This window comes from Oryctolagus cuniculus, chromosome 4 (assembly GCF_051225735.1).
Source record: "Oryctolagus cuniculus isolate XC-2025 breed Fujian yellow rabbit chromosome 4, ASM5122573v1, whole genome shotgun sequence".
NCBI lineage: Eukaryota > Metazoa > Chordata > Mammalia > Lagomorpha > Leporidae > Oryctolagus > Oryctolagus cuniculus.
In genome coordinates, this window is record NC_142870.1 from 129,409,700 (window position 1) to 129,436,809 (window position 27,110).

Genomic DNA, 27,110 nt, shown 5'->3' on the forward strand with positions numbered 1-27,110 from the left:
TTCATTCTTAATCACTCTGCTAAGGAAGCTGGCTAAGGAAATCAGCAGTTAATTTGTCCCAATGATGTAATAGCTCAATTTCATTGAATAATTTCTAAATTTACCACTTTGGTTTCTTATTATTTTCTAAGTTCTTATTTCCTTTGGACTTTGTCCTGGTCATGATCTAGTCCACCTTCTCTATGAACACCTTCTCAATTTCATTTTAAGCACTCCTAATCTAAAGAAAGAAATAACCAGAAAAGCTGATAGTGTCTTACTAGATAATACACCTGCCCAAATACTAAAGAAACTGACCAGCGCTCTTACTTGGTTGAAACGACAACAGCATCAAGCCTATTTGCTGTGTTTCTTGAGAGAAAGTCATAAGAAAGCATAGCTGCAATAAAAGAAAACAAATTCAGAGATGTTCAAATGAGTTAACATGTCTTTGTCAATAGAAGTTTACTGGCATGCCTTATTCCTAATTCATGTATTCTGAAAAATATATTTGCAATATTTCCTCATCACTATAGAACATGAATTTTGCTCAGTGAGATGTGGGGTCTATTTTCTTGTCTTCTCACATCTTCACAATTAATAATTGTGACTACTCAAGATTAATCTCCACTTCTTGCATTTAGCAGGTGTTCTGTGTTGAAATTACAAAACATAATATCTGAATTTAAGAAAGCCACAGTGTACGGGAAATAGTGGTGGGAATGGCAGGCATATAAATCAAGGGCAATAATGTAAAATAACATTTGCCTAATGGAAGAGTACAAAGACTGCTGTAGGGAAACAGTATTAGATTTCATGAACTCTTCCAGCAGAGAGAGAGAGAGAGAGAGAGAGAGAGAGAATGAATAAGAGAAAGAGGGAGGGAGGGAAGTAGGGAGAGATGGAGCCCAGAAATTAAACCATGCATCTACAGCCAACTGAGCTTTGACAAAGGTGACAAGAATAGTCATTGCTGAAAGGAAGGTCTTTTTAATAAATGATGCTGTCAAAAGCAAACATATAAGTAGAAGAATGAAATTAGAACCTTACCTCACACCATATTAAAAAATATCAACTCCAGATTGATCAAAGATAGAAATGTAAGATGTGAAACTGAAATTACTTGAAGAAAAGGCAGGTACTGTAGTATAGTGGGTTAAGTCACTGCCTGCAGTGCTTGTATCCCAAATGGATGCCAGTTCAAGTCCTAGCTGCTCCACTGCGGATCCAGCTCTCTGCTAATACACCTGAGTAAATAGCAGAAGATGGCCAAAGTGCTTGGGCCTCCTGAACCCACATGGGAGACCAGGAAGGAATTCCTGGCTCTTGGCTTCAGCCTGGTCTATCCCAAGCCATTGCAGCCATTTGGGAAGTGAACAAGAGAATGGAAGACCTCTCTCTTCTCTCTCTCTCTCCCTCTCCCTCTTCCCTCTTGGTAAATCTGCCTTTCAAGTGAATAAAATAATTTTTTAAAGAAATTAGTAGAAGAAAACATGGGAGAAACAGGTCAAGAGATTAGTGTAGGTGATGATTTCTTGGATAAGTTCCCAAAGTGTAAGCAACAAAAGCAAAACTAAACAAATGGTTTTATGACAAACTCAGAAGTGTCTGTGTAGCAAAGGAAACAGTCAATAGAGTTAAGAGATATCTGACAGAATGGGAGAAAATATTCCCAGGCTAATGATTTGACAAAGGATTAATTTCCAGAATATCAGTATTTCAAAAACAACAGCAACAACAACAAAAACCCTAATCCAGTAAAGAAATGGGAAAAGACCTGAAGAGACAATTCTCTAAAGAAGAAATAGAAATGGCCAATCCAGGAAAAAAGGCTCGATATAACTAGCCATCAGGAATGTTGAAATCAATGCCACAGTGAGATATCCAGTCACCTTTGTCAAAACGGTTGCTGAAGATGATGTGGAGAAGGAGAAAGTCTTACACCTTGTTGCTGGGATTTTAAATAAATCCAGCCACTGTGGAAAACATTATGGGGATCTTTTAAAACTATACATGGAATAGTTTGTCTCACTACTGGGTATATTCCCAGAAGATATGAACCTGCTGACTCTAAGAGATAATGCCCCACCATGTTTATAGCAGCACTGTTCTCAACAGTCAAAACGTGGAATCAACCAAGATGTCAATCATCAGATGAATTGCAAAGAATATGGAATATACAATGCAGTGGGATAGCATTCATTGAAATCTCGACATTCGCAGCAAAATGAATGTAACTGAAGGACATCATATTGAGAGAAATAAGCCAGACAGAGAAAGACAAATACTGAATGTCTCCCTTATGACAGTTAAGAAAGAAAAGAACAAAAACTTCAATTTAAACACAGAATTGATTATTACTAGATGCTAGTAGGTATGAGAGGACTGACAAAAGCTTGTATTTTAAATAGTAATAGGGGAAGTTAGGCATGGTTCACTAATTGTGACAGAGACATTAATATGAGGTGTTAATAGGGGGCATGAAGTGAAGGCATAATGGAATTCATATTATTACTCACAATTGTTTTCTAATTCTAAAATTAATAATACATACAAATTCTTTAAACACAGTAAATATTATCTTATGTTTCCAAAATTGAGTCCTGAAAATTCATTTTTTCAAGATATATTTATTTGAAAGACAAAGCTACAGTGAAAGAGACACACACATACACAGAGAGAGAGAGAGAGAGAGAGAGAGAGATACACAGAGAGAGAGACAGAGAGAGAGAAAGAGAGAGAACTTCCACCTGCTGGTTCACTCCTCAAATGCCTGAAAAAACAGGGGCTGGAGCCAGGTTAAAGTCAGTGGCCAGGAGCTTTATCAAGATTTCTCAGGTAGAAGCAGGCACCCAAGGATTTGGGCCATCTTCTGCTGCTTTCCCAGGCACATTAGCACGGAGCTGGAATGGAAGTGGAGCGGTCAAGACTACAACAAAGTTTGTAAGGGATGCCAGCATTGCATGTAGTGGCTTAACCTGATATGTCATGATGCTGACCCCATAGTACTGAAAATTCTTAATTTCAATTATGCACTAACTCTTTATACTTTAACCATGATTATACAAGTCACATTTATATTTTGGATACCAATTTATAACACTTTTCATTAATGCTGGAAGAGCATCCACCAAATACTCCTATATATCAGAGCTTATCTTTCTTTTGTTACTTTACCTTCATAAACAAATGCCCATTATTCAAGAATACTCAATGCAAAAAAATTTTAAACAAGTACTTAGGCAGTGAGACTCATGGGAATAAGCTGTGGTACGCTGTGGTCACGTTTTGTGTTAGAAACATCACTTGGGTGTCAACTAAAGGCTTCACTGACAGAGTTTATAAAATATGAGACAATCATCCCCACCTATTCCTCCAATTCTCATCCTTGATCTACATCAACACCCATAAGCAATACCTCATTTGCTCTTGTCACAGAAAAAGTAGTTCTAGTACCCCATGTAGTCCTCATCCTCCAATTCCTTTTCCTATCCCCAGAGTCAGAAAAGCCCCCAGCCGCTCAGCTAGCCATCAGTGGTAATGTTTTTCCAACATTTGTCAATTTCAATTTTAAATTTGTTCATAAAATTCCCACATATCAATACATTTGTAATATGAAACATATAATATATATAAATAAATATAATGAAGTAAGTTATAAATAACATTCATAAAATAGTAAATATATGCTTATATAGAAATATCATATGCATTGAATATAATCAGTTGCATTCTAACAAACACAAATACACTTACTCAACACTGTGCTTCCTCATGTAATTCCTTCTTCATCATTTCCTGCATATCAAAGTTCACTGAAGGACTAGTTTCGCCATCTCCACTTATTTTATTCACTGTTTGACTCATTTCATTTTAATCTTCACTGCTACATTCCATCAAAAGTAGTTAATAACAAATTTCTAAGCTCATGAAACACTTTCTCTTCTTACCTGAGATTTGATACAACTTTTTGCATTTGTTATAGATATGGAATATGTTTCTCAAATTAATGTAAGCCCAAAGGAAAAACTGTCAGAGAGCTGAAGGATGTTGTTACTGTTCAACCAAGGGTCACATACCAGCACTCCCCAAACACCAGCCGCCACCGTGAATGTAAAACAAGCCCCTTCTCAGCGTCTCAGACTTTCTTCTAGGCACATACACGCGGACGGGAATGCCGTCAAATGTTGTCTCTGTTACAGTGACATTTTCATCAGATGTGGGTGGGACTTCCATAAGGAAAATGAAAAACATTGCAATGTTCATTAAATGGTTGATTCCTAAGAATTCAGCAAACAGAAACTACAAAAAGAGAAAGGGGAAAATAGGTTACAGACAACAGATGCCCCTGTTGTTTATGAACATAGAAGTATACATATGTGCTCCTTATGGTCATCTTGCATCCATATTCTGACAGCCAAATCTACATGAAACAGAAATACTGGGTTTTTGCTGCCTTTCCATAATACCTATCACAGGTAAACAAAGAGACGTAAAGAATTTAAATTGTAACTTGACAGACTGCACACTACATAGTTTGATTACAAAATAAATAAGTAAAAAGAAAAGTCCTCTACTGTAAAGAAGCTCAGAGTCAGGTAGAAAAGTGGGTGCACACTAACAACATTATACAACTTCGTCTTTCATAGGTATGCATAAAACACTTTGGCCACTTTCACTGGGGAAATAAACTGTATTCTTGACATCATTATCTGGTAGCATGTTGAAATAGCAGCTGAACTTTGATATCAATACTGGAAGTAGTGTAAACAGTGTCCAAGCAAAGAATTTCATTTTAGGATTAAGCCATAGGCATATTCATAACTTCTACTAAAACCAGAGAAATGCAAGTTGTCTGGAACAACTCTAAAGTCAGCTCTACAAAGGGAGCTATGAAGGAAAAGTCACCTCCAGGGTTGCATCTGAAATTCAGTAAACAATATTGGAGTCAGAGACATAGTAAAAAATAATTACATCTTGACATTTCAGCTACGATAACATGCAATTTTATTTACTGTTTTATTATAGTTCAAATTTAAAATTTCCTATTATATTTTCAGTTTCCTCAATGAATTCTGTTACTCTTACTTAAGTTGTCTTTGTGTTGTCAGACCAATCTAAAGAATAAGATCCACTAAGTTAAGCGTTCCAAACCTGAGTGATAGTTAGCTTGACACGTTCACTTAAAAGCATTCCTTTAAGGGTACTGGGGGGCCGGCACCACGGCTCAATAGGCTAATCCTCCACCAGCAGGCACATTGGGTTCTAGTCCCGGTTGGGGCGCTGGATTTTGTCTCGGTTGCCCCTCTTCCAGGCCAGCTCTCTGCTATGGCCCAGGAGTGCAGCGGAGGATGGCCCAAGTACTTTGGCCCTGCACCCGCATGGGAGACCCAGGAGAAGCACCTGGCTCCTGGCTTCGGATCAGAGCAATGCACCGGCCGCAGCGCACTGGCTGCAGCGGCCATTGGAGGGTGAACCAACAGCAAAGGAAGACTTTTCTGTCTGTCTCTCTCTCACTCACTGTCCACTCTGCCTGTCAAAAAGAAAAAAAAAAAAAAGAGTACTGGGAAATACAATCCCTAGCTTGCTAGTGAGCACTGAAAGAGGAGCCACCAGAAATAAAACTTCTGCATTGACACTTTGGGTCAATCTCAGAGGATTCTCTGAAGTGTTAATTTCTTCAGGAAGATAGCAGGTCTTCCATGCAAATGACAATGTTACCAGTTACCATGACCTGATGGTCCACTACTGCAGAGCCCAGCACTGGCAGCTGTGATAAACTTACAGTGCCTGCAATGTAGCTCCAATCTTCATAGACTCTATGAATAAGCTCACCCCTACTCACAAATGAGCTCCAATACAAAGCAGAATGATGAGGACCTTTAACAGGATGCTCAGGCAGGAAGAGTCCTGAGAACCCAGGATGCTCTGTTTGATCTTAACCTGTCTGCTCTGGAAAGCTGTGAATTTTTAAAATATTTATATCCAGTAAGTTTGATTCCCTCCTTTCCAATTTGTATCCCCTTGATTTCTTTTTCTTGTCTAATGATTCTGGCTAAAACATCCAGAATTACATAGCAGTGGTGAAACTGGGCATCCCTGTTTGATAACAGATCTTAGTGCAAATGCTTCCAACTTTTCCCCATTGAATACGATGCTGATTGTGGGTTTACCTTAATTGTGTTGAGGAATCTAAACCTTCTATACCCAATTTGCTTAAGATTTTTTTATCATGAATGGATGTTGTATTTTATTAAATGATTCTCTGCATGTATTGAGATAATCATATAGTTATTATTCATTAATTTGTTAATGTGATGTATCAGATTTATTGATTTGCATATGTTGAAACATCCCTGCATATCAGGAATAAATCCCACTTGGTCTGGTTCAATGAACTTTCTGAAATGTTGCTGGATTTGATTAGCTAGTATTTTGTTGAGAATTTTTTCATGCATGTTCACAGGCGATATTAGTCTAGTTCTCTTTGTTATCTTTTTCTGGATTTGGAATTAATGTGTTGCTGGCCTTATACAAGAGTTTCATGGGGCTGGCGCTGTGTGCAGTGGGTTAACACCCTGGCCTGAAGCGCTGGCATCCCATATGGACACTGGTTCGAGACCCAGCTGTTCCACTTCCAATCCAGCTCTCTGCTGTGGCCTGGGAAAGCAGTGGAAGATGGCCAAAGACCTTGGGCTCCTGCACCCACATGGGAGAGCCAGAAGAAGCTCCTGGCTCCTGGCTTCAGATCGACACAGCTCTGGCCATTGCGGCCAACTGGGTAGTGAACCATCGGATGGTTTCTCTCTCTCTCTCTGCCTTTCCTCTCTTTGTGTAACTCCGACTTTCAAATAAATAATTTTTTTAAAAAAAGAGTTTCCCTCTGTTCCATTGTTTTGAATATTTTGAGAATTATAATTAGTTCTTTAAAACATTTGGTAGAATTCAGCAGTGAAGCCTTGTGGTCCTTTCTTCATGGTGAGGGTTTTTATTACTGCTTTAATCTCGTTTGTGTAGGTTTCTATAGCTTCATAACTCAGTTTGATAGATCATTTGTGTCCAGAAATCTATCCATTTCTAGTTTTTATAATTTTTGACAAAAATCTGTTTGTAGTAATTCTTGATGATTTTTTTTAATTTCTGTGGTATCTGTGGTAACATTTCCTTTTTCACTTCTTATTTTATTAATTTGTATCTTCTTGGATTTTCTTTTCATTTTTTTCGGTCAATGATGTATCAGTTCTGTTTATTTTTTCAAAAAACAGTGCTTCATTTGACTGATGATTTGTATCACTTTTAGTTTCAATTTTGCTTATTTCTTCTCTCATTTTAATTATTTCTTTTCCCCTACTAACTTCAGATGTGCCTTGTTCTTTTTTCTCTAGGTCTTTGATATGTATTGTTAGATCATATATTTGTTGCCTTTCTGATTTCTTGATATAGGCACAACTTGCTATAAACTTCCCTCTAAACACTACTATTGCTATATCCCATAAATTTTGATATGTTGTGCTGTTATCTTCATTCATTTCTAGGACTTTTTTTTCCTTTTTGATTTCTATGATCCAGTGGTCACTCAGAAGCACATAATTCAGTCTCAATATGTAAGAGCATCCACAATAATTTGATTGAAGTCCTGAATTAAGGAAAAGAATTTCACAGAATATAACTAACTTCTTTTTGGTTTTATGAATGCAATTATCTTGGAAATCTAAGTTCAGACTATATACAGTCAGAACTATTTTCAGAAAATAGTTGTTCAGTCCTTCTTTATAAGAATATTAGCAAGAAAACTAATGTGTTCTGCTAGCCAACAGCAAAAGAAATAATATGTATGGACACTAAATATATAAGTAAATTGGACTGCATCCAAATATTTCTGTCTCCCAGGTGATTAGCTGGAAGCTGTACCAGTATCAGAGCAGCTAAGACTTGAACAATACTCTGACATGGGACATGGGCATGTTAAGGAGTGGCTTAACATGCTGTGCTATGATGCCCAACAAAAGGCAATTTTTGATGTAAGTTTGAAAGATCAAATGAAAAACAAAAATGTATGACCAATTTGAATTTATATTCCTCAATGTTTATGCAAATTTGTATATTCATTAATCTTAAAGGGTCACACAAGAGTGAATTACCCCAGGGAAAAATGACATAACCGAATTTCTGATGATAAAATGCTGAGAAACACTAATGACACCCATTCTGGAATTTTCACATAATTGTGGTTATTCAGCAATTTGGAGACTGAATGATCATTCAGATTCAAGATTCTCACATATTGAGGCCCACTGGTTTATCTCTGAGAACCCATAGCAGCAAGAAAAGCTGAGCAGGGCTATGGCAATCAGTGATGAAAACAGATGATAATGAAATATTTTTTTGAAAATGACTTAAAAATTACAAGCTTCTACTTATAGTAAGAAAATGGAAAGAAAGCAATTTTCAAAGTCCAAGAATCCCTCATCCGTGATAGGTCAGTTAGTGTTGAGAGCCATGTTTCTCATCAAGTCCAAATGCAACCTCAGAGTCCCTTTAAGATCATGCTGAGTAATCCTTCACAGCTCATCTCTTAGTTAAAGATATTTGTCATTCCTGTCTAGGAGACAATGCTACATCTCAAACTAGTTCAGCGCTCATTCCATCCAATGACTCATTTATCATCACTGAATTATTAAAACTCGGAGTTCCCACCATTCCTTACCCTTGCTAAAATTAATTGGTACAGCCCTTTAAAAGATCAGCAGGCAACACATTCAAGGAAGTTATTAGATTTACATTGGAAGAGAGAGGATGGGGGAAAATGGAAAAAATAACTACTTCATAATTAAGATTATATGGTTATCAAATATACTTAATCAAATAAATTTAATTTTTTGAAAGAAAGCAACAATGACAACAAATTTCCCATAATCTGCACTTTCCTTTTTCAGGAAACAACACGACAAAGTAAATAACAAATCAGTAACCACAATGATGAATTAATTCTTTAAATAGGCTAAAGGCCACAGAACACCCATGACCCATAAATATAGAAAGTCAAACAAAATCAGCAGACCAGTATAGAGATCCATGTTGGTAGGGCAGTGTGCAAAACTAAAATGGAGGTAAGAGGGCTCTAAAGGTGCCATATACAAATAAAGATAGAAAGTATTGTTCCAAGAAATGAGATAACCAATCAGAGTTTGATTACTGTGATAAGTAGCAAAACACCTTCAAACTACCCAGGAGGATCCTTTTATAAGCCAACATCCACAGCAGGAAAGAGTGGCAAAATCCTTTACTAACAATGCCAGCAAAGGTCAGATATGGGCAGGGGAGCTGACAGAAAAAATAATTCAAAAAATAGGTATTTAAAGATGATTGCTAGTTAAAAGAAGGAGTGAATAAAATTTGGTATGGGTACTAGTATTGATAAACTCACAAAAGCAATGAAAGACAAAATAATTTCATAAGTAAATTCAAAGAATCTCAGCATATCATGGGAGATAGAAATCAGAAAATTAAATGAAAGGGAAGAGAAAAGTAAAGATTTAAAAGAATGAAAGAAATGACATCCTAGAAGGCATATCATGAAGACTGTATACAAATATATATACATAGATAATTAATCTGAATAATAAAGTACTGCAAAATGACACAAAATGCTGTTATACATAATTCAAAAATAACTTTAAAAAGAGACTTTAAGTTATATTCTTATGAAATTCACCCAAATTAACAACTGTTATGCTAGTAAACTTAATAAAAATAATCAAATAACTAACAAATAAAATTAAAATAAACCATCTATCATACTGGTTCAGAGCCACGATAAAAGTCTAAAGAGAGTGTTGAAATTCCTAAAAAGAATATGTTTTCATAACATATGTTATGAAAGAGATAGTGAGCTAGCTATCTAACACTCAGGCTAAGTAACCATGAAAAATCAAATATTTTTTTTAATTACAGGGAGGCCATAACTTGCAGAGGAGGTTAAAGAAATGTGATTACATTTCCAAGTAGCCTCATTAGAAAAGAATCACAGGAACAGCTGTGGGCTCTCAGTGGCAGCCAGCCAGGCAGCTGCCCCATTACTTCCATAGCTCACCTCCCACCACGGGGAATCACACTTCCATATTCCATTAGCCTGCTGCCCCTTTCCCTTTAAACAAACAATTTCAATAAGAGTGCATTTTCATCTCTGACTTAAAAAATTATTGCAAGGAAACCTCAAAGCAATCAAATTCTCAATTCAACAATTATTTATGGACATGTCCTCATAGTCTACCAGAAAATAAGGGGAAAATGATTAAACTACATAACAACCCTGCATCTGGAGCATAAGACACAGCAGAGCGATCACTAGGAGAAAAACACCTTGTGGTGAAGGTTCTAAGACTGGATCGGTTCCAGATGAGAATCCACAAGCGGCCCATTGACTTGCATACTACCTCTGAGATTGTTTAACAGATTATTTCCATCAGAATTGAGCTAGGAGTAGAAACTGAATCACCATTGCAGATGTCTAAGCCAAACTACTACTTTAATAAATTGACTAATAGTTGTTTTAAAAAATTTAAAAATATGTTGCTGCTCAAAAAAAATTATTGCAAGAATTTTGTGACTAATCACAATGCTAATCATCCTGCCTTTCTGAAGCCCATGCTTCCAATTTGCTTCTTTCTGGCAGCATTCCTCAGTATTCACGCCATCAGACTCACACTAAGATTTTGTTTGTTTGCTTTTATTCCATGAAACTCACAATAAGATTTTAAAAAATTGGTACTCGGCTGGCGCCGCGGCTCACTAGGCTAATCCTCCGTCTTGCGGTGCCGGCACACTGGGTTCTAGTCCCGGTTGGGGCGCCGGATTCTGTCCCGGTTGCCCCTCTTCCAGGCCAGCTCTCTGCTGTGGCCCGGGAGTGCAGTGGAGGATGGCCCAGGTGCTTGGGCCCTGCACCCCATGGGAGACCAGGAAAAGCACCTGGCTCCTGGCTCCTGCCATCGGATCAGTGCGGTGCGCCGGCCGCAGCGCGCCGGCCACGGCGGCCATTGGAGGGTGAACCAACGGCAAAGGAAGACCTTTCTCTCTGTCTCTCTCTCGCTCACTGTCCACTCTGCCTGTCAAAAAAAAATTAAAAAAATAAAAATTGGTACTCACCTGGAGTGTATTGTTTTTTGATATTTAAAATCAAAGCTAACAAAGTATGTTCTCTATATTCATTCAGTTAGGCTTCTGCATTAAGGAGTAGTTAATAATATAAAGTGTTTCAATATGAGCTAATGTGTTGGTTATATAGCATAGCAGTTAAATTGGAAAGCTCCTATCCAACATTGGATTGACTGGATCTGAGTCCTGACTGCTCTCTCAATTTCTGCTTCCTGCTAATGCACACCCTGGGAGACCACAAGTGATGGATCAAGGAGCTGGGTCCCTGCCACTCATGTAGGAAACCTGCATTGAGTTCCCAGCTCCTGGTTTCAGCCTGATCCAGCACTGGCTGTGGGCAGTGAACTAGCAAATGTCTCCCTGCATCTAAGCCTTTCAAACAAATAAAACAAATGAAAAATCTAAAAACTAAATCAATGAAATAAATTTGCCAAGCAAAATTTAACAGCAAAATTTTCAAGAGTAGAAATTAAAACCAGACAAGGCCGATAATTATTTCCTGTTAAATGACCACTGAATGAGTAGAGAAAATCTGAACTTACCAAATTTGTTATTGTGTTGGATACTGCAATCACGCCCATCAGTCTCCACGGTTCCTCAATATTATCGGGGAGAGGAGTATAAACATAATAGGCTCCCAAAATCCCCGCAGTCAGAAGCAAAATTGTCTTTTTTCTCATGGTGGTTCTCTTTGGGTCTTTGTACTTCAGCAATGCTACAAATGCACTTCTGAATATGTTGATTTGTGATTGTATGTCTTAAGCTTCCACATACACTGTTGTATAATTTCCTGAATACAAATTCCACAGTTCAGTTTGTCATCTCCTAGGCAGTCCAGAAATTCTTAGTGAAGTCCAAAGAGCACTGTGAAACAAATAGCAGTTGTCTGCAAGTTTATAACCCTTCAAATAAAGTTTCTGTGGACATTTGCCAACAAAGTTATTAACAGGGAAATTATACTACGTTAGGAGGCATATATTGTAGACTGCGGGTGTAAATGAGTTCCTAGAGGGGCACAACCTACCACATAGCATGCACCTGCTACTAGCACTGGAACCCACAGATGCATTGGGGTCCACACGTGATGTTGGACAGCTTATGCATTTGGACATGTGTCAGTGACCCTTCCCACAGTGCAGAGTGTTATAGGGCATTTACACTGCTGGGAAGGTCTCTGGGTTTCCTGTTCCTCCATCTCTCTCTCTTCCCAAACTACTGGCACTCATTGATTCCTCCATTGTCTCCATTTACTGTGAATGAAGTAGAAATAGAAATACTAGATAAATATTCTCCAACGTGTATATGCATCACCGGTTAAGCCAGGCTAAACCCGGGACACGGGAAATTCCAGGTGTCTCACGTGGGTAAAAGGAACCCAATTACTACCAGAGCAGGAAGCTGGAATTGGAGATGGAGCAGTGACTTGAACCCAGGCACTCCCATATAAAATATGGGTGCCTCAAGTGGCAATTTAGCCACTGCACCAAACATCTTCCACAGATAATTTTTCATATAAATTTATTTGAAATTGGCTATTTTTTTCTGTAGGCAAAGAGATGGTTCATAATTGTTTTTTTTTTTTTTTTTTTTTTTTTTAATTTTTATTTTTTTTGACAGGCAGAGTGGACAGTGAGAGAGAGAGACAGAAAGAAAGGTCTTCCTTTGCCGTTGGTTCACCCTCCAATGGCCGCCGCGGCCGGCGCGCTGCGGCCGGCGCACCGCGCTGATCCGATGGCAGGAGCCAGGAGCCAGGTGCTTTTTCCTGGTCTCCCATGGGGTGCAGGGCCCAAGCACTTGGGCCATCCTCCACTGCACTCCCGGGCCACAGCAGAGAGCTGGCCTGGAAGAGGGGCAACCTGGACAGAATCCAGCGCCCCAACCGGGACTAGAACCCGGTGTGCCGGCGCCGCTAGGCGGAGGATTAGCCTAGTGAGCCGCGGCGCCGGCCCCATAATTGTTTACTTACTGTTTCAATATAATGAAGGATTTTTATAAATTCTGGAATGTAAAAGAAATCTTACATTCCTGAGATGAGTGCTGCTTGATTTAAATTACATGTTCTATTATATAAATATGCTACATCTTCTTTCTGGATTTCACTGGCATGTACTGTAATTTTTATCCCTTATTAAAACACCTGCTCTAATACATTGCCATGGAGATCTTAGTTAAAGCAATAAGGTCCAGGAAAATGATTCAACCAAACATGTTGGAAAAGAGGTTATAAAGCAGTCTTCACTGAAAAATTACATGATCAAGCAAGAACGTCCAAAGAATTTGCAACACTGCTCACAATAGCCAAGATTAAAACCAACCAAAGTGCTCATGATCAGATGGATGGATAAGGAAAATGTGGTATATGCACAATAAAATTTTATTCACCCATAGAACGAATGAAATACTACTATTTGCAGCAATATGGAATTAATTGGAACATGTATGTTAAATAAAATAACCCAGGCACAGAAAGAAAAATATTTCATATTCTCACTCACAGTTGAACTGAAAAGAGTTGGTCTCATAAAAGTAGAGGGTAGATTATTAATCATTCAAAGTCAGGAAGGATAGGGGGAAAGGGCATAGAAAGAAGCTGCATAAGTCATCAAAATACAAAAAATAAAAGAGTTACATAGGAGGTTTATTAGTAAGTCTTTCACTATTGTAACAAAATCCAAAATATTTAACTTATAAGGAGAAAATATTTTATGACTCACTGTTTTGGAGGTTCACAAAGATTGGCAGAACCCCTACCGCAGCCACTGATGGTGGTGTTTTTGATGCTCAAGTCCCAAGGTGGCACAGACCAGCACAAGGCGAGAGACAGAGAGTGCTCTTGTCTGTCAGTAGCTCTATATACAGTTACCAGGATTCAGTCATGGGGACTTTTCCTGATGACATAATTCAATATGGTCATATTCCAAAGATCCTACCTCTATAAACACCACAATGAGATTAAGTTTCTATACTGTTAATACCATTAATATTAGAATTTGGAGCCTATATTTCTGAACAATTTCATCAATTACATTCAAGTGATAAATTACATTCAAACTATAAGAGGCATAAGCACTTGTATTCTATAGCACAGTAGGGTGACAATAGTTAATAACATTTATTATGTGTCTTAATATAATTAGAAGAGGAAGCCTAGGGATTCCCATAAAAATAAATGTTAACTACCCTGGTTGGATGATTTCACAATGTATACATGTATCAGATAATCACTTTGCACCCCATAAATATGGATAACTATGCTGTCGAATAAAACTCAATATATTTAGTAGTTTTATGAATATAAATGTGATATAATGCTATTTTGTGCTTTTTTATACATATGAAAACTTTGAAACATATGTTAACTAAGTCATACATATGTGTGTGTGTATGTACACATATAAAGGGGAAATCCATAAGAAGCCAACAGATCAACTTCTTTAAAAGAATGAATGTAAGAAAAAATAAAAATTAGAATTTATTATTCATAAATAGTTTCAAAGAAGAGAGAAAAATAAACTAAGACAGAGATATTGAGATAATTTTTTGGGAGAGAGCTTATACTACAAAAAATGATTTTAAAAAACAGTTCCTTAGGAGAATGAAAATAATTGAAAGTGGTAACTTGCTCTATATGACAGAATGAAGATTTGCAGAAAGGTAATTATCTGGATCAATACAGAAGGTATTTGAGGGTGGGTGCTGTGCCACAGTAGTGAAAACTGTAGCCTTGATGCCATCATACTTTACTGGAGTGCCAGTTTGAGTCCCTGCTACTCCACTTCTGATGCAGTTTCCTGTTGATGCATCTGGGAAGGCACCCAAAAATGATCCAAGTAATTGGGCCCCTGTCACCAACATGGGACACCTGGATGCAATTCAGGCTTCTAGCTTCAGTGTGGCCCAACCCTGGCTGTTGTAGCCATTTGGAGAGTGAACCAGTAGATGGAAGTTATGTCTCTGTCTTTCTCTGTCTCTGACTCTCCCTATGTCTCTCTCTCTCCCTTTCTCTCTGTGTCACTCTGCCTTTCAAATAAATAAATAAATAAATTTTCAAAAATTTAAAAATGAAGATGTAGAAGGTATTTTGGTTCAATTTAAGTTCCTGAAAAGATGACACATAACAAGAACATTACAAACAAAATTTTGTTTTCTTTATGCATACAAAATTGAAATATATTCTAATAACAATCCAATAGATGGAATGAAAGAAATGTCAATGTGATGTTGCAAATTTCTGACTAGTTATGTGAATTAGTTTTGTTATTTGAAATTCTGTGAGGGTATTTCAATAATGTCATGCATATTGGAATTAAAAGATGAGTTATTTTTTATGTAAAATATTTTAAATCTGTAGCAAAATAGTAATAATATGCATTTTCCACAAACTTTTTTGAAGTACCTTCATATGCGATAACATAAATATGCATGCTATAAACTCTATCTCTACCACTTTAAGGAATGAATCCAAGAGATGTTACTCATAACTCAGTAGTGCAGAAAAAAATAAATCATAAAAATACTGAAATAATCCAAAATAGGGCAGAAAAAATGATGAATAAAGAACAAACTGGAAAATTTGGAACAAATTGGAAAGATAGCAAGAGAACATATTCCTGGACATACATCTGTTAATATCACCACATGTGACATGAGGCTCTCCTAGGGCATCCCAAGCTTGTTTATTAGGATGACTCTGACACTACACATGACACACAAGCTCAACATTTAAGATTATAAGATAGACTTCCAAGATGGAAGCTGATGACTAAATATGGTTCTTTTTTTAAAAAATACTTTGGAATACATTTTTTTTAAAGATTTATTTATTTATTTGAAAGTCAGAGTTACACAGAAAGAGGAGATGCAGAAAGAGAGAGAGGTCTGTCCAATGGTTCACTCCCTAGATGGCCGCAACAGCTGGAGCTGCGCCAATCCGAAGCCAGGAGCCAGGAGCTTCTTCTAGGTCTCCCACACGGGTGCAGGGCCCAAGGACTTGGGCCATCCTCTACTGCTTTCCCAGGCCATAGCATAGAGCTGGATCGGAAGAAGAACAGCCAGGACTAGAACTGGCGCCCATATGGAATGCCGGCGCTTCAGGCCAGGGTGTGAACCCTACCTATGGTTCTTCAAAAAATCTGTATATATTGTTCCTGTATGAAGTAGAATTTAATTCAGAAGTCCTGAAATACATCACTGGAAGACAATATTTACTTTCTACTAGATCCACGTGCAAAGGTGTGAAATGTCCAAATGTGAAATGTCCAAAAGTATCTGGGCCTGCCTGGTTTAGCAGTAGATCAGGTCAAGTTCAGAATTATTTCTAATGTTCAAAGTAGAGCTGAGTTGACCAATATCCAACCAATCTTCAGTCACTGTTCCTCTGACTTTTAATTCAGCAGAGAGAGTATTTTTGTTTCATATATGTGTGAAATGTATATAGAGGTCCTGAATTATGTATTTCTTAAAAATTTTATTCATGGATTTAGTTTCTATATTTTACTTAATCTGATTACCTATTCTCAGCTAGCCATGTGCATTAACATCATCTTGGGTTTTCTCCTCAAAATAATGAATTGCCTTCCTCTAGTACTTAAGTCAAAATTGTCCTGACATGTTGTGACTGTAATTTAGGAAACAGATTCCTCCAGGAGGAGCAGAGATACACATTGGAGTCCTGCCCAGCTGAAAACAAATTAGACCTGGATTTCTTCTGAAATTGAAAGAAGAAACAAAGTACCAGCGAAATATGTAACAGTGCTCCAGTCACTTTAGCTCACTGATGTTCTTCAAGAGCTTACAGCACTTTGACAGAGAAGTAGTTACTGGTAAGCCTACTTGTTTATCCCTCCAAAGCGTATATTTAGTCTTCACTTTTCATACAGTCCAATTAATGAAGAAACTATGACTACTTTTATTGTATTTTTTTCCTGTTATATTACTAGTGCATATAATTCATTAATGGTCAATATAGAGGATAATTTGAACAATGTTCAATTTTCTCAGTCTAAGTAATTCTCCTGAATTCCACATTGGTAAAGGAATGTGCTTTGCATTCCATCTGAATTAACCACAGCTATTCCAGACACAACATGACAGAACAAGAAGAGCTCTTTTCCTCCCAACACTTCAAAAAACCTATTCAGCATATATACAATTTACTCAACAGCTTAATGTCCCATGGACCACAGATCAATCAACTCCCAGATACTGTTGCATTGCTTTGGGGTGAAACAATGGCCATTTCTTCCTCTCATTTCTAGGAGTTGTTATGGATCAAGGCAAGAATGGCAACGTGGTTTTCTGGGTACCCTCTTTCTTATTGCTTATGTGGCATTGAGATAGGTGGTATGTTCATTGTCTGTTTTCTTGTCTTCCCTATATTTTCACACTGAGTTTTGCAAAGCAGTTTCATTCTTCTCAAGCCTATTCTCTACCCGTTTCTAATGCAGGTGTTAATGGTTGAAAATACAAACTCATAACTTACGACTTGAAGGAAGTCACAGTCTCCTGGAGATAGGTGTAAGGAGGAGCAAGCATAGAAGCCAAAAGCAATAATGCAGAAATAGTCTCTGTTTCAATGGGGCTGAGGTGTGAGGGCACTGTATTAGACATTGCCAAAACTGCACTAAAGAGCAGCAAGGAAATACGGAGACCTGGGATGTGGCTTATTTATCCATACTTTCTAAGTAAACAAAAGGGAATCTGTTTTCTGGCTTGTTCTCTTTTGAGTTCTTGGCAAGGATGTGTACTGGGGAGGGACCATGCTTCTTTGCCTCTGTGTTAGGATAAGTGCTATCTGCTTAAAGTAAAAAAATGTCAGGAAGATAAATAAAATAGAAGAAATCCTGAAGTGTGTGGGCATACCATGAGAAGAATCCTAGATATTATCTTGTGATGTTTCCAAAATTAAGTGCTGAATATCTTAAAATGTGAAATGCACACTGTATTTAAAAAGTCATACTTATATTTTGTATTAGTATAAATTAAAATGTTTTATTAATATTGTGAGAGCATCAGGCAAATACTGTTTTGTATCAGACTGAGTGTTAATTAATTTCTTTAACAATAAAAACTAACATTCTTAAAGATACATTGAATACATTCATGAAAATTGTTTTTAAGAAATGCAGAGTTGTGGAAATACTTGAGACATGCCATGGTCAAGTATAAGAAATACCACTTCAGTGGCAGCTGAAGACTTTACTGCCTGAATTTATAGAACATGTTGGGCAGAATCACCCCATTTATTGCTCCCAGTTTCAGCTCCAATATACATCAGTACCCATGAGCAATACATCTGTTCCTGCTGTCAAAAAGACGCATTTCTTGCTATTGCACTGCCCCTTCTTCCCCTCTGCAGAATCCAAACTCCCTTCCTTGTCTGGCAGGTCAGACAAACCTTCCCCCCTGCCTGCAGCCCCCACTCGACACATTTCTCTGACATAACTCAATTTATAAGGAGTCACAACTTCAGCTTATAAACACGTGCATGGACTACCTATATATTAATATAAAACACATAAACCATGTGTGCAGAAATAAAATAAGAATTTTTGTTGGCCGGTGCCATGGCTCACTAGGCTAATCCTCCGCCTGCGGCGCCGGCACTCTGGGTTCTAGTCCCGATTGGGACGCCGGTTCTGTCCCGGTTGCTTCTCTTCCAGTCCAGCTGTCTGCTGTGGCCCGGGATTGCAGTGGAGGATGGCCCAAGTCCTTGGGCCCTGCACCCGCATGGGAGACCAGGAGAAGCACCTGGCTCCTGGCTTTGGATGGGCACAGCACCGGCCTTAGTGGCCATTTGAGGGGGTGAACCAACGGAAGGAAGACCTTTCTCTCTCTCTCACTAACTCTGCCTTTCAAAAGAATTTTTGTTATAATCCTCTGAAACTGACCAAAGTCCAATAAAAACATATGCTCACATGCTAATAAATTTACTGAAAAATAATTAATAAAAAAATCAAAATAGGAACTTTATCACACTTACTGAAAACTGCATTACATGTCAGAAGATAGTTAGTGAGCCAAGTACTTAAGGGCAAGTATTCTTACATTATCATTTTTTTTTCTTGCATGGAAGATATTGCCTGCAGAGAACATTCAAGAGATGATGTGTGGTTTCAAGTAGTTGGCCTCCCTAGAAAGGAATCACAGGTCCAGCTATGGACTCTGGGTGACAGCCACCCAGCAGCTGCCCTGTCACCTCCACAGCTCACCCTCTTACGACTGGGATTTATGTGTGTGTATTTTCCCTTGGCCTTTTACTAACTGACTCTTATACAGAATATTTCATTAAGCATGCATTGTCATATCTGGATACAGTGTTATTACGAGATTTCTGTAGTTAACCACAGTGCTACTCATCCTCCCTTTCTGAAGCTCATGCTTCAAAAATGGTTCTTTCTGGCAGCATTCATGCTGTCAAATCACAGTCATGCTTTTTGGATTTTTTTTTAGCCAATGCCATTTTGTAGTATTTAAAATAAACACCATCAGAAAATTTGTTCTATATTCATTCTGTTAAAATTCTGTATTAAGGAATGGTTAAGCATAAATTAGAACCTTTTAAAGTCAGCAAATATATTTTAACAGTCAAATTATCAAGGCAGTATAATTTTTTAAGAAAAGCAGGTAAATATTTCATTGAACCAAAAAATATTCAAATTTGATAAAATTTTGAACTTACCGAATTTGTCATAGTTTTCACCGCTATATTCATATACATCAGTCTCCAAGGCTCCTCAGTATTACCAGGGAGAGGTGTATAAACATAATAGGTCCCAAGAATCCCCATAGTTGGAAGCAAAAGAGGTTTTTGTCCCATGTTACTTCCTGTCTTCTCTTTCTACATTGGCAAAGCTGCAAATGCACCTTTAAACCATTCAGATATTTAATTTTCATAGTTTGCTTTAAGCTAAATCATGAAGTATTACATAACACAAATTGCATGGCTTTGTTTGTACTTTCATGGTCAGCCCAGATATAATTATACCCTTGGTGCAAAGGTGAATTATGCAAAGCAAACAGTACTTATTTCTTGCAAGTTCTGTCAAATCCAGCAGTTTTACTGTGTTGCTAGGCAGATAGTAAACATTCATTGTATAATTATTAGGTGCAGAATTCTTTGTTAAAAATAAGGGCCATTGGAAAATATAGGAAATCCAGTGTGTTCCTCAAATCACAAATGTTAGATAGGGGAAGACATACAGTTTCAATTTTACTGCCTATTTTCATTAATTAAGATTGTCATGTTCACATGTACTATATATTATTTTATTGTCTTGCTACAAGTATCAATAAATAATACTAATTTTTGTAAAAATTTACAGTGAATATATAAATAATTAACAGCTTTTAGGCATAAATTGTTAAAACATATTTAATCCTCTCAACAGTATTATTGTCACATTAGAAAAAAAAAAAAACCCGAAACTGAGGGAAGTTCAAGTTGTAGAAGCTTCTTCATTTGTATGAAATGAAGCCAGCACAGTCTTCTATGAGAGTACATCAAAAACATCACTTGTTCCATTTGTTAATTAATCTACTGAAGACAAGCAATCAAATTCAAGCTTAAGTAATTTATGAAGGTGATGCAAAATCCAATACCAGAATCAGAGACTTCTACTGCTCCCTGGATATCCAGGTCCTCCTCTTTTATAGTTCGAATGCTTATATCCCTCCCAAAATTCATGTGTTGAAATCTGTATCCCAATCTGGTGATCTTAAGAGTTGGGGACTTTGAGAAGTAATTAGAATTCTTCATGAATAAGCTTGGTGCCTTTACAAAGGACCACAGAAAGCCCTTTCACTCATTCTTCCATGTGAGGACATAGTGAGATTCATAGTCATGGATGAATCAAGGAATAGCCCTCCCTTGACATTGAATCTTCTGATACTTTGATCTTGGATTTCATGGGATTCTGAACTATGAGAGAAAGTGTTCATTGTTTAAGCCACCTAGCCTATGATGTGTGTTGTAGCAATTTGTATTCATCATAGTCCTCAAGAGAAACAGAATCAATAAATAGATTGGTAAGTAGATAGATAGATAGATAGATAGATACACTGAGGCATAGATATGTGTATATATGGAACAGAAGACTTATTATGGGAATAGGCCCATGGAATTATGGAGGTTGAATATGTCCAACATCTGTCACCGGCAGAGTAGAGAAGCAGGAACATCAATGGAATAATACTGAGTCTCAAGCCCTGGGCCCAGGGTAGCTAATGGTGTAACTATCAGCTGGTCTGTAAACGCTAGTAAGAAGGCCTGAGAAGTAGAGGGATTGCTGATCCACGTCCCAGAATCTGGAAGCCTGAGAACAAGGAGCTCTGAATCCAAGGGCAGGTGAAGATTCATATCCTGGCTCAAGAAGTGAGAGAGCCTTGCTCTGCCAGTTTATTCTATTCAGATCTTCAACACGTTGGATATAATGCTGTTGTAAAATCAATCCACATTGATGAAGGCACATCTTTAGTCTACTGGTTGCACTGTTAGTCTCTTCTGGAGACAACACCACAGACACAAATATTTCACCATGTATATGAGCATCCCTTTGCTCAATAATGTTGATACACAGAATTAACCATCACACAGCCAAAACAGACATAGACAGAAATCGGGATGAAGAGTGGAGTGGTGTTGTAACCAACCTCTAAAAATATGAAAGCAGCTTTTGCTAATCAGTAAAGAGTGGAAGAGATTTGAAGTGCATGCAAGAAAAAGTATATATTTCTGTGGACAGAATTCAAAAGCAAAGAGAATAATAGAGAAATGTTCTATCTTCTTAGAGAATAGTTTGCTAATCATGAATAGAATGCTGGTAGAAATATGGAAATTAAAGGCCATCTGATGAGGTTTCAGAAGCAAAGAACATGATGTTGAAAATGGAGAAGATCTGATAGTTATAATAAACAGGTGAACATGTTAACTAATGGGTGAGTTTTAATGTTATGATAGGTAGAACTTATGTGTGGTAAACTGTATATTTAGTTGGAGATAATCCTACCCTAAAGTATGATTGGGCTGTTCTGGACAACTTTCAGTAAGATAAAAGAAGAGAAAAATGACTTAAATGAATGACTATTAAGCAGAAAGGAAGCAGAACATAAAAAACTCAAGTAGGACTGAAGTTTGGAAATTGAGAATAGTGATTTTATTTTCATATCTATTTATTACCATAGGTGATATTATGACTGTATGTTAATGTTCTTTAATCACACTAATCATGATTACATAGTCTAGTATTTTGACTGTGTGGGAGGTATAAATTGAAAGCATTAAATGGGTTTGTAGCTTAGGATTTTACAGTAATTGAATCTTTTGCTTTTTTTGACTTAAATTTCCTTAAAAATATTGCATATCCACAGGTTCTACTTTCCAATTCCCTGTTTTAAAAATCATCTTTATTTAGTAGTGCTTTATAGTCATTAAAGTTCACAAATATTAAGTGTAGTGCTAAATGAGTGTGGAGAGAAATACATGGTCCTGTTCTGGACACCACAGTTAACATCATCTCCTCTGTTCTGGACACCACAGTTAACATCATCTCCTCTCTGTCCTGGCTCTCAGCAAACACTGAGCAGCTCTCTGTTGTTAAGTTTACCTAAGAGAAGACTTTCTCTTGTGGTATGTCTCTTGTTGGGTCTGGATTGTTTAACATAGAAAAAAAAGTTTGAGCCAGCGCCGCGGCTCACTAGGCTAATCCTCCGCCTAGCGGCGCCGGCACACCGGGTTCTAGTCCCGGTTGGGGCGCCGGATTCTGTCCCGGTTGCCCCTCTTCCAGGCCAGCTCTCTGCTGTGGCCAGGGAGTGCAGTGGAGGATGGCCCAGGTGCTTGGGCCCTGCACCCCATGGGAGATCAGGAAAAGCACCTGGCTCCTGGCTCCTGCCATCGGATCAGTGTGGTGCGCCGGCCGCAGCGCGCCAGCCGTGGCGGCCATTGGAGGGTGAACCAACGGCAAAGGAAGACCTTTCTCTCTATCTCTCTCACTGTCCACTCTGCCTGTCAAAAAAAAAAAAAAAAAAAAAAAAAGAAAAAGAAAAAAAGTTTGAGAATTTTGTGTAGGTTGTTAATGGTTTCCTTAAAAGGATTCCAAATTGTCTGATAGTAATATGTCCATGCACTTAATGTCTCACTGGTGTTTCTACCATTTACACCTTCATAATAAAATGTTTATTTGTGAGTTACCTATAATTGTGTCTTTTCTTTCTAAATTCAGTTTGATAAATCTGCCGCTTAAGTAGAATATTTAGACCATTTATTTTTAATATAATTATGCATATGGTTGAGTTTAAATCTATTCCCATGCTATATATTTCTGTTTGTCATCTCTTCTTCATTGGCTTATCTTATTTGCCCCCCCAACTTGTTTTACTTATGGGCCCTTTATTGGCTTGTTACCCTTATATCTGTGTTTTATATATTAGTGAGGGCATTAGCAATTACAATATGCATTTTAATTTTGTCACAGTCTCCCTTCAAATAATATCATAGATTATATATCAAATAAGGACCATAAGATGATCTATTTTATCATTATATGAGAATTTTAAATTGTGTAAAATAGAATTAAAGGATAAATTTATTTTGATACAAAAATTTTGAAATTCATAACAGATTTTTCAAGAGTTTCATGAAAAATGTATATTATGGAAAATATGGATTAAAAATTTTGTTTTAAAATGTACTGCTCTTTTATTTCATTTTTTAACTACTTTGTTGATGTACCCCCATACTTTGTCATAAAATTGCTATATACTTTATTTCCTTTTAGATTCAATTATACTTTGATTAATCATAAATTAAAAGAAAAATTTATATGTTCATACACATTTCCCATTTTCATGTGTCTTCAATCATTTGTGAGATCCACATTTCTGTCTGTTACAATATTTCTTCTACTTGAAGACTGCCATTAATTCTTCTTACATTACATATTGGTTATCAATACATTATTTCCCATTTTGATGAGGAAAGCATCTATATTTTCTTTTTTTGACTTCACTTAAAATAATTATTGCTTTATGTAAAGAAGGGAAGATTGACAGTTTTTAAAAATTTTCCACTCAGTTTCCTGTCATTGTCACTATATCGCTTTTCATATCTGAATTATCTGTGCGCTGTAACTATTATTTTTATAGCTCTGTCATGTGCACTTTTCTCTGTGTTTTTAAAATATATTTATAATTGGCTAGCACTGCGGCTCATTAGGCTAATGCGGCGCTGGCACCCAAGGTTCTAGTCCTGGTCCAGGCACAGGATTCTGTCCCAGTTGCTTCTCTTCCAGTCCAGCTCTCTGCTGTGGCCTGGGAGTGCAGTGGAGGATGGCCCAAGTCCTTGGGCCCTGCAGCCGTGTGGGAGACCAGGAGGAAGCACCTGGCTCCTGGCTTTGGATCAGTGCGGTACGCCAGCCGCAGCGGCCATTGGGGGGGTGAACCAACGGAAAAGGAAGGCCTTTCTCTCTGTCTCTCTCTCTCACTGTCCACTCTGCCTGTCAAAAAATATATAAATAAATAAATAAATAAATAAATAAATAAAATATATTTATTATCATTGGAATTCTGGACCTGATTGATGATACTTGGTGTTTTATTCTTTGAGCTTCTTGGCTCTATGGGTTTATAGTTTTCATGATATGTGTTTGGAAATTGGCCATTATTTCTTTGAATATGGTGTCCATACATTCTAGGATATGGATCTTTTGCTGAGTGATATTAAATCTGGTATTAATGCTATTCATATGCCACTGATCACAGATACTGTATTTTTCAATTGGAAAACATCTTAATTGTTCTTTTATCAAATTTTTATGTATGACTTCCATTATTTTCTGGCTTACACAATTTCTGAAAAGAATTTTGGCAGTCAGTAGAGATTTGTATTTGTACCCCAGTACATTCTATATGTATTTGTCTTGTGGTTCCTTTTTTTTTTTATCAACTTTTATTTAATGAATATAAATTTCCAAAGTACAGCTTACGGATAACAATGGCTTCCCCCACCCCATAAATTCCCTCCCACCTGCAACCCTCCCCTCTCCCGCTCTCTCTCCCTTCCATTCACATCAAGATTCATTTTCTTTTTTTTTAACTTTTATTTAATGAATATAAATTTCCAAAGTACAGCTTATGGATTACAATGGCTTCCCCCACATAACGTCCCTCCTACCCCAACCCTCCCCTTTCCCACTCCCTCTCCCCTTCACATCAAGATTCATTTTCGATTCTCTTTATATACAGAAGATCAGTTCAGTATACATTAAGTAAAGATTTCAACAGTTTGCTCCCACACAGAAACATAAAGTGAAAAATACTGTTTGAGTACTAGTTATAGCATTAAATCTCAATGTACAGCACACTAAGGACAGAGATCCTACATGAGGAATAAGTGCACAGTGACTCCTGTTGTTGACTTCACCATTTGACACTCTTGATTATGGCCACAGTAATAACCCTAGGCTCTTGTCATGAGCTGCCAAGGCTATGGAAGCCCCCTGGGTTCACTGACTCTGATCATATTTAGACAAGGCCATGGTCGAAGTGGAAGTTATCTCCTCCCTTCAGAAACTGGATCTCACTAGCGGAGATATTTCATTTAGGTTTTTTTTTTTTTCCCCAGAATGTCTTGGCTTTCCATGCCTGAAATACTCTCATGGGCATTTCAGCCAGATCCACATGCCTTAAGGGCTGATTCTGAGGCCAGAGTGCTGTTTAGGACATCTGCCATTCTATGGGTCTGCTGTGTATCTCACTTCCCATGTTGAATTGTTCTCTCCCTTTTTTATTCTATCAGCTAGTATTTGCAGACACTATTCTTGTTTATGTGATCCCTTTGGTTCTTAGTCCTATCATTATGATCAATTGTGAACAGAAATTGATCACTGGGACTAGTGAGATGGCATTGGTACATGCCACCTTGATGGAATTGAATTGGAATCCCCTGGTATGTTTCTAACTCTACCGTTTGAGGTAAGTCAGCTTGAGCATGTCCCAAATTACACATCTCTTCCCTCTCTTATTCCCACTCTTATATTTAACAGCGATCACTTTTCAGTTAAGTTTCAGCACTTAAGAAGAATTGTGTATTGATTACAGTATTCAACCAAAAGTATTTAGTAGAACAAACAAAAAAAATACTAAGAGGGATAACTTATTAAGTTGCTCATCAACAGTCAGGGTGAGGGCTGATCAAGTCACCGTTTCTCCTAGTGTTCATTTCACTTTAACAGGTTCCCTTTTTGGTGCTCAGTTAGTTGTCACCTATCAGGGAGAACAACTGACGGTTGATGTACAATATAATACTTTATCCATTATATTATTTTTTTGTTCTAGTACCATTGGTTGAACTCTGTAATTAACACACAATTATTCTTAGGTGTTTAAATTTTAACTGAAAAGTGATCCCTGTTAGGAATTTGGAAAACATTATGCTGAGTGAAATAAGCCAAACCCAAAAGGACAAATAACACTTGTTCTCCCTGATAAGATTCATTTTCAATTATCTTTATATATAGAAGATCAATTTAGTATATATTAAGTAAAGATTTCAACAGTTTGCACCCACACAGAAACACAAAGTGAGAAATATTGTTTGAGTCTAGTTATAGCATTAAATCAGATGTACAGCACATTAGGGACAGAGATCCTACATGAGGAGTAAGTGCACAGTGACTCCTGTTGTTGACTTAACAATTTGACATTCTTGTTTATGGCATCAGTAATCTCCCTAGGCTCTTGTCATAAGTTGCCAAGGCTATGGAGGAAGCCTTTTGAGTTCACCAACTCTAATCATATTTAGACAAGGTCATAGTCAAAGTGGAAGTTCTCTCCTCCCTTCAGAGAAAACTACCTCCTTTTTTGATGACCTGTTCTTTCCACTTTTCCACTGGGATCTCACTCACAGAGATCTTTCATTTAGGTTGTTTTGTTTTGTTTTGTTTTGTTTTGCCAGAGTGTCTTGGCTTTCCATGCCTAAAATA

The 27,110-nt window shown here is 37.4% G+C and overlaps 1 protein-coding gene across 4 annotated transcripts in view; it reads right to left on the bottom strand.

Annotated features, from left to right (window-relative positions):
* LOC100348001 (deacylase AADAC-like) overlaps positions 1-19,998 on the bottom strand; it is a 34,918-nt gene extending 14,920 nt beyond the window's left edge. The window contains exons 1-5 of one of the 4 annotated variants that reach the window (XM_089331065.1): positions 19,814-19,998; positions 13,848-14,021; positions 11,676-11,997; positions 4,059-4,281; positions 310-379 (exon numbers count right to left, since the gene is read on the bottom strand). In XM_089331065.1, coding sequence (XP_089187191.1) covers positions 310-379; positions 4,059-4,281; positions 11,676-11,813 — 431 coding nt within the window. In that variant the 5' untranslated portion in view covers positions 11,814-11,997; positions 13,848-14,021; positions 19,814-19,998. Of the gene's footprint in view, positions 1-309; positions 380-2,729; positions 2,877-4,058; positions 4,282-11,675; positions 11,998-13,847; positions 14,022-19,813 lie in introns of those variants that run through there. The other 3 variants (XM_089331063.1, XM_002716287.6, XM_089331064.1) reach the window with 3 other exon arrangements.
* Between the last annotated feature and the right edge of the window lie 7,112 nt (positions 19,999-27,110).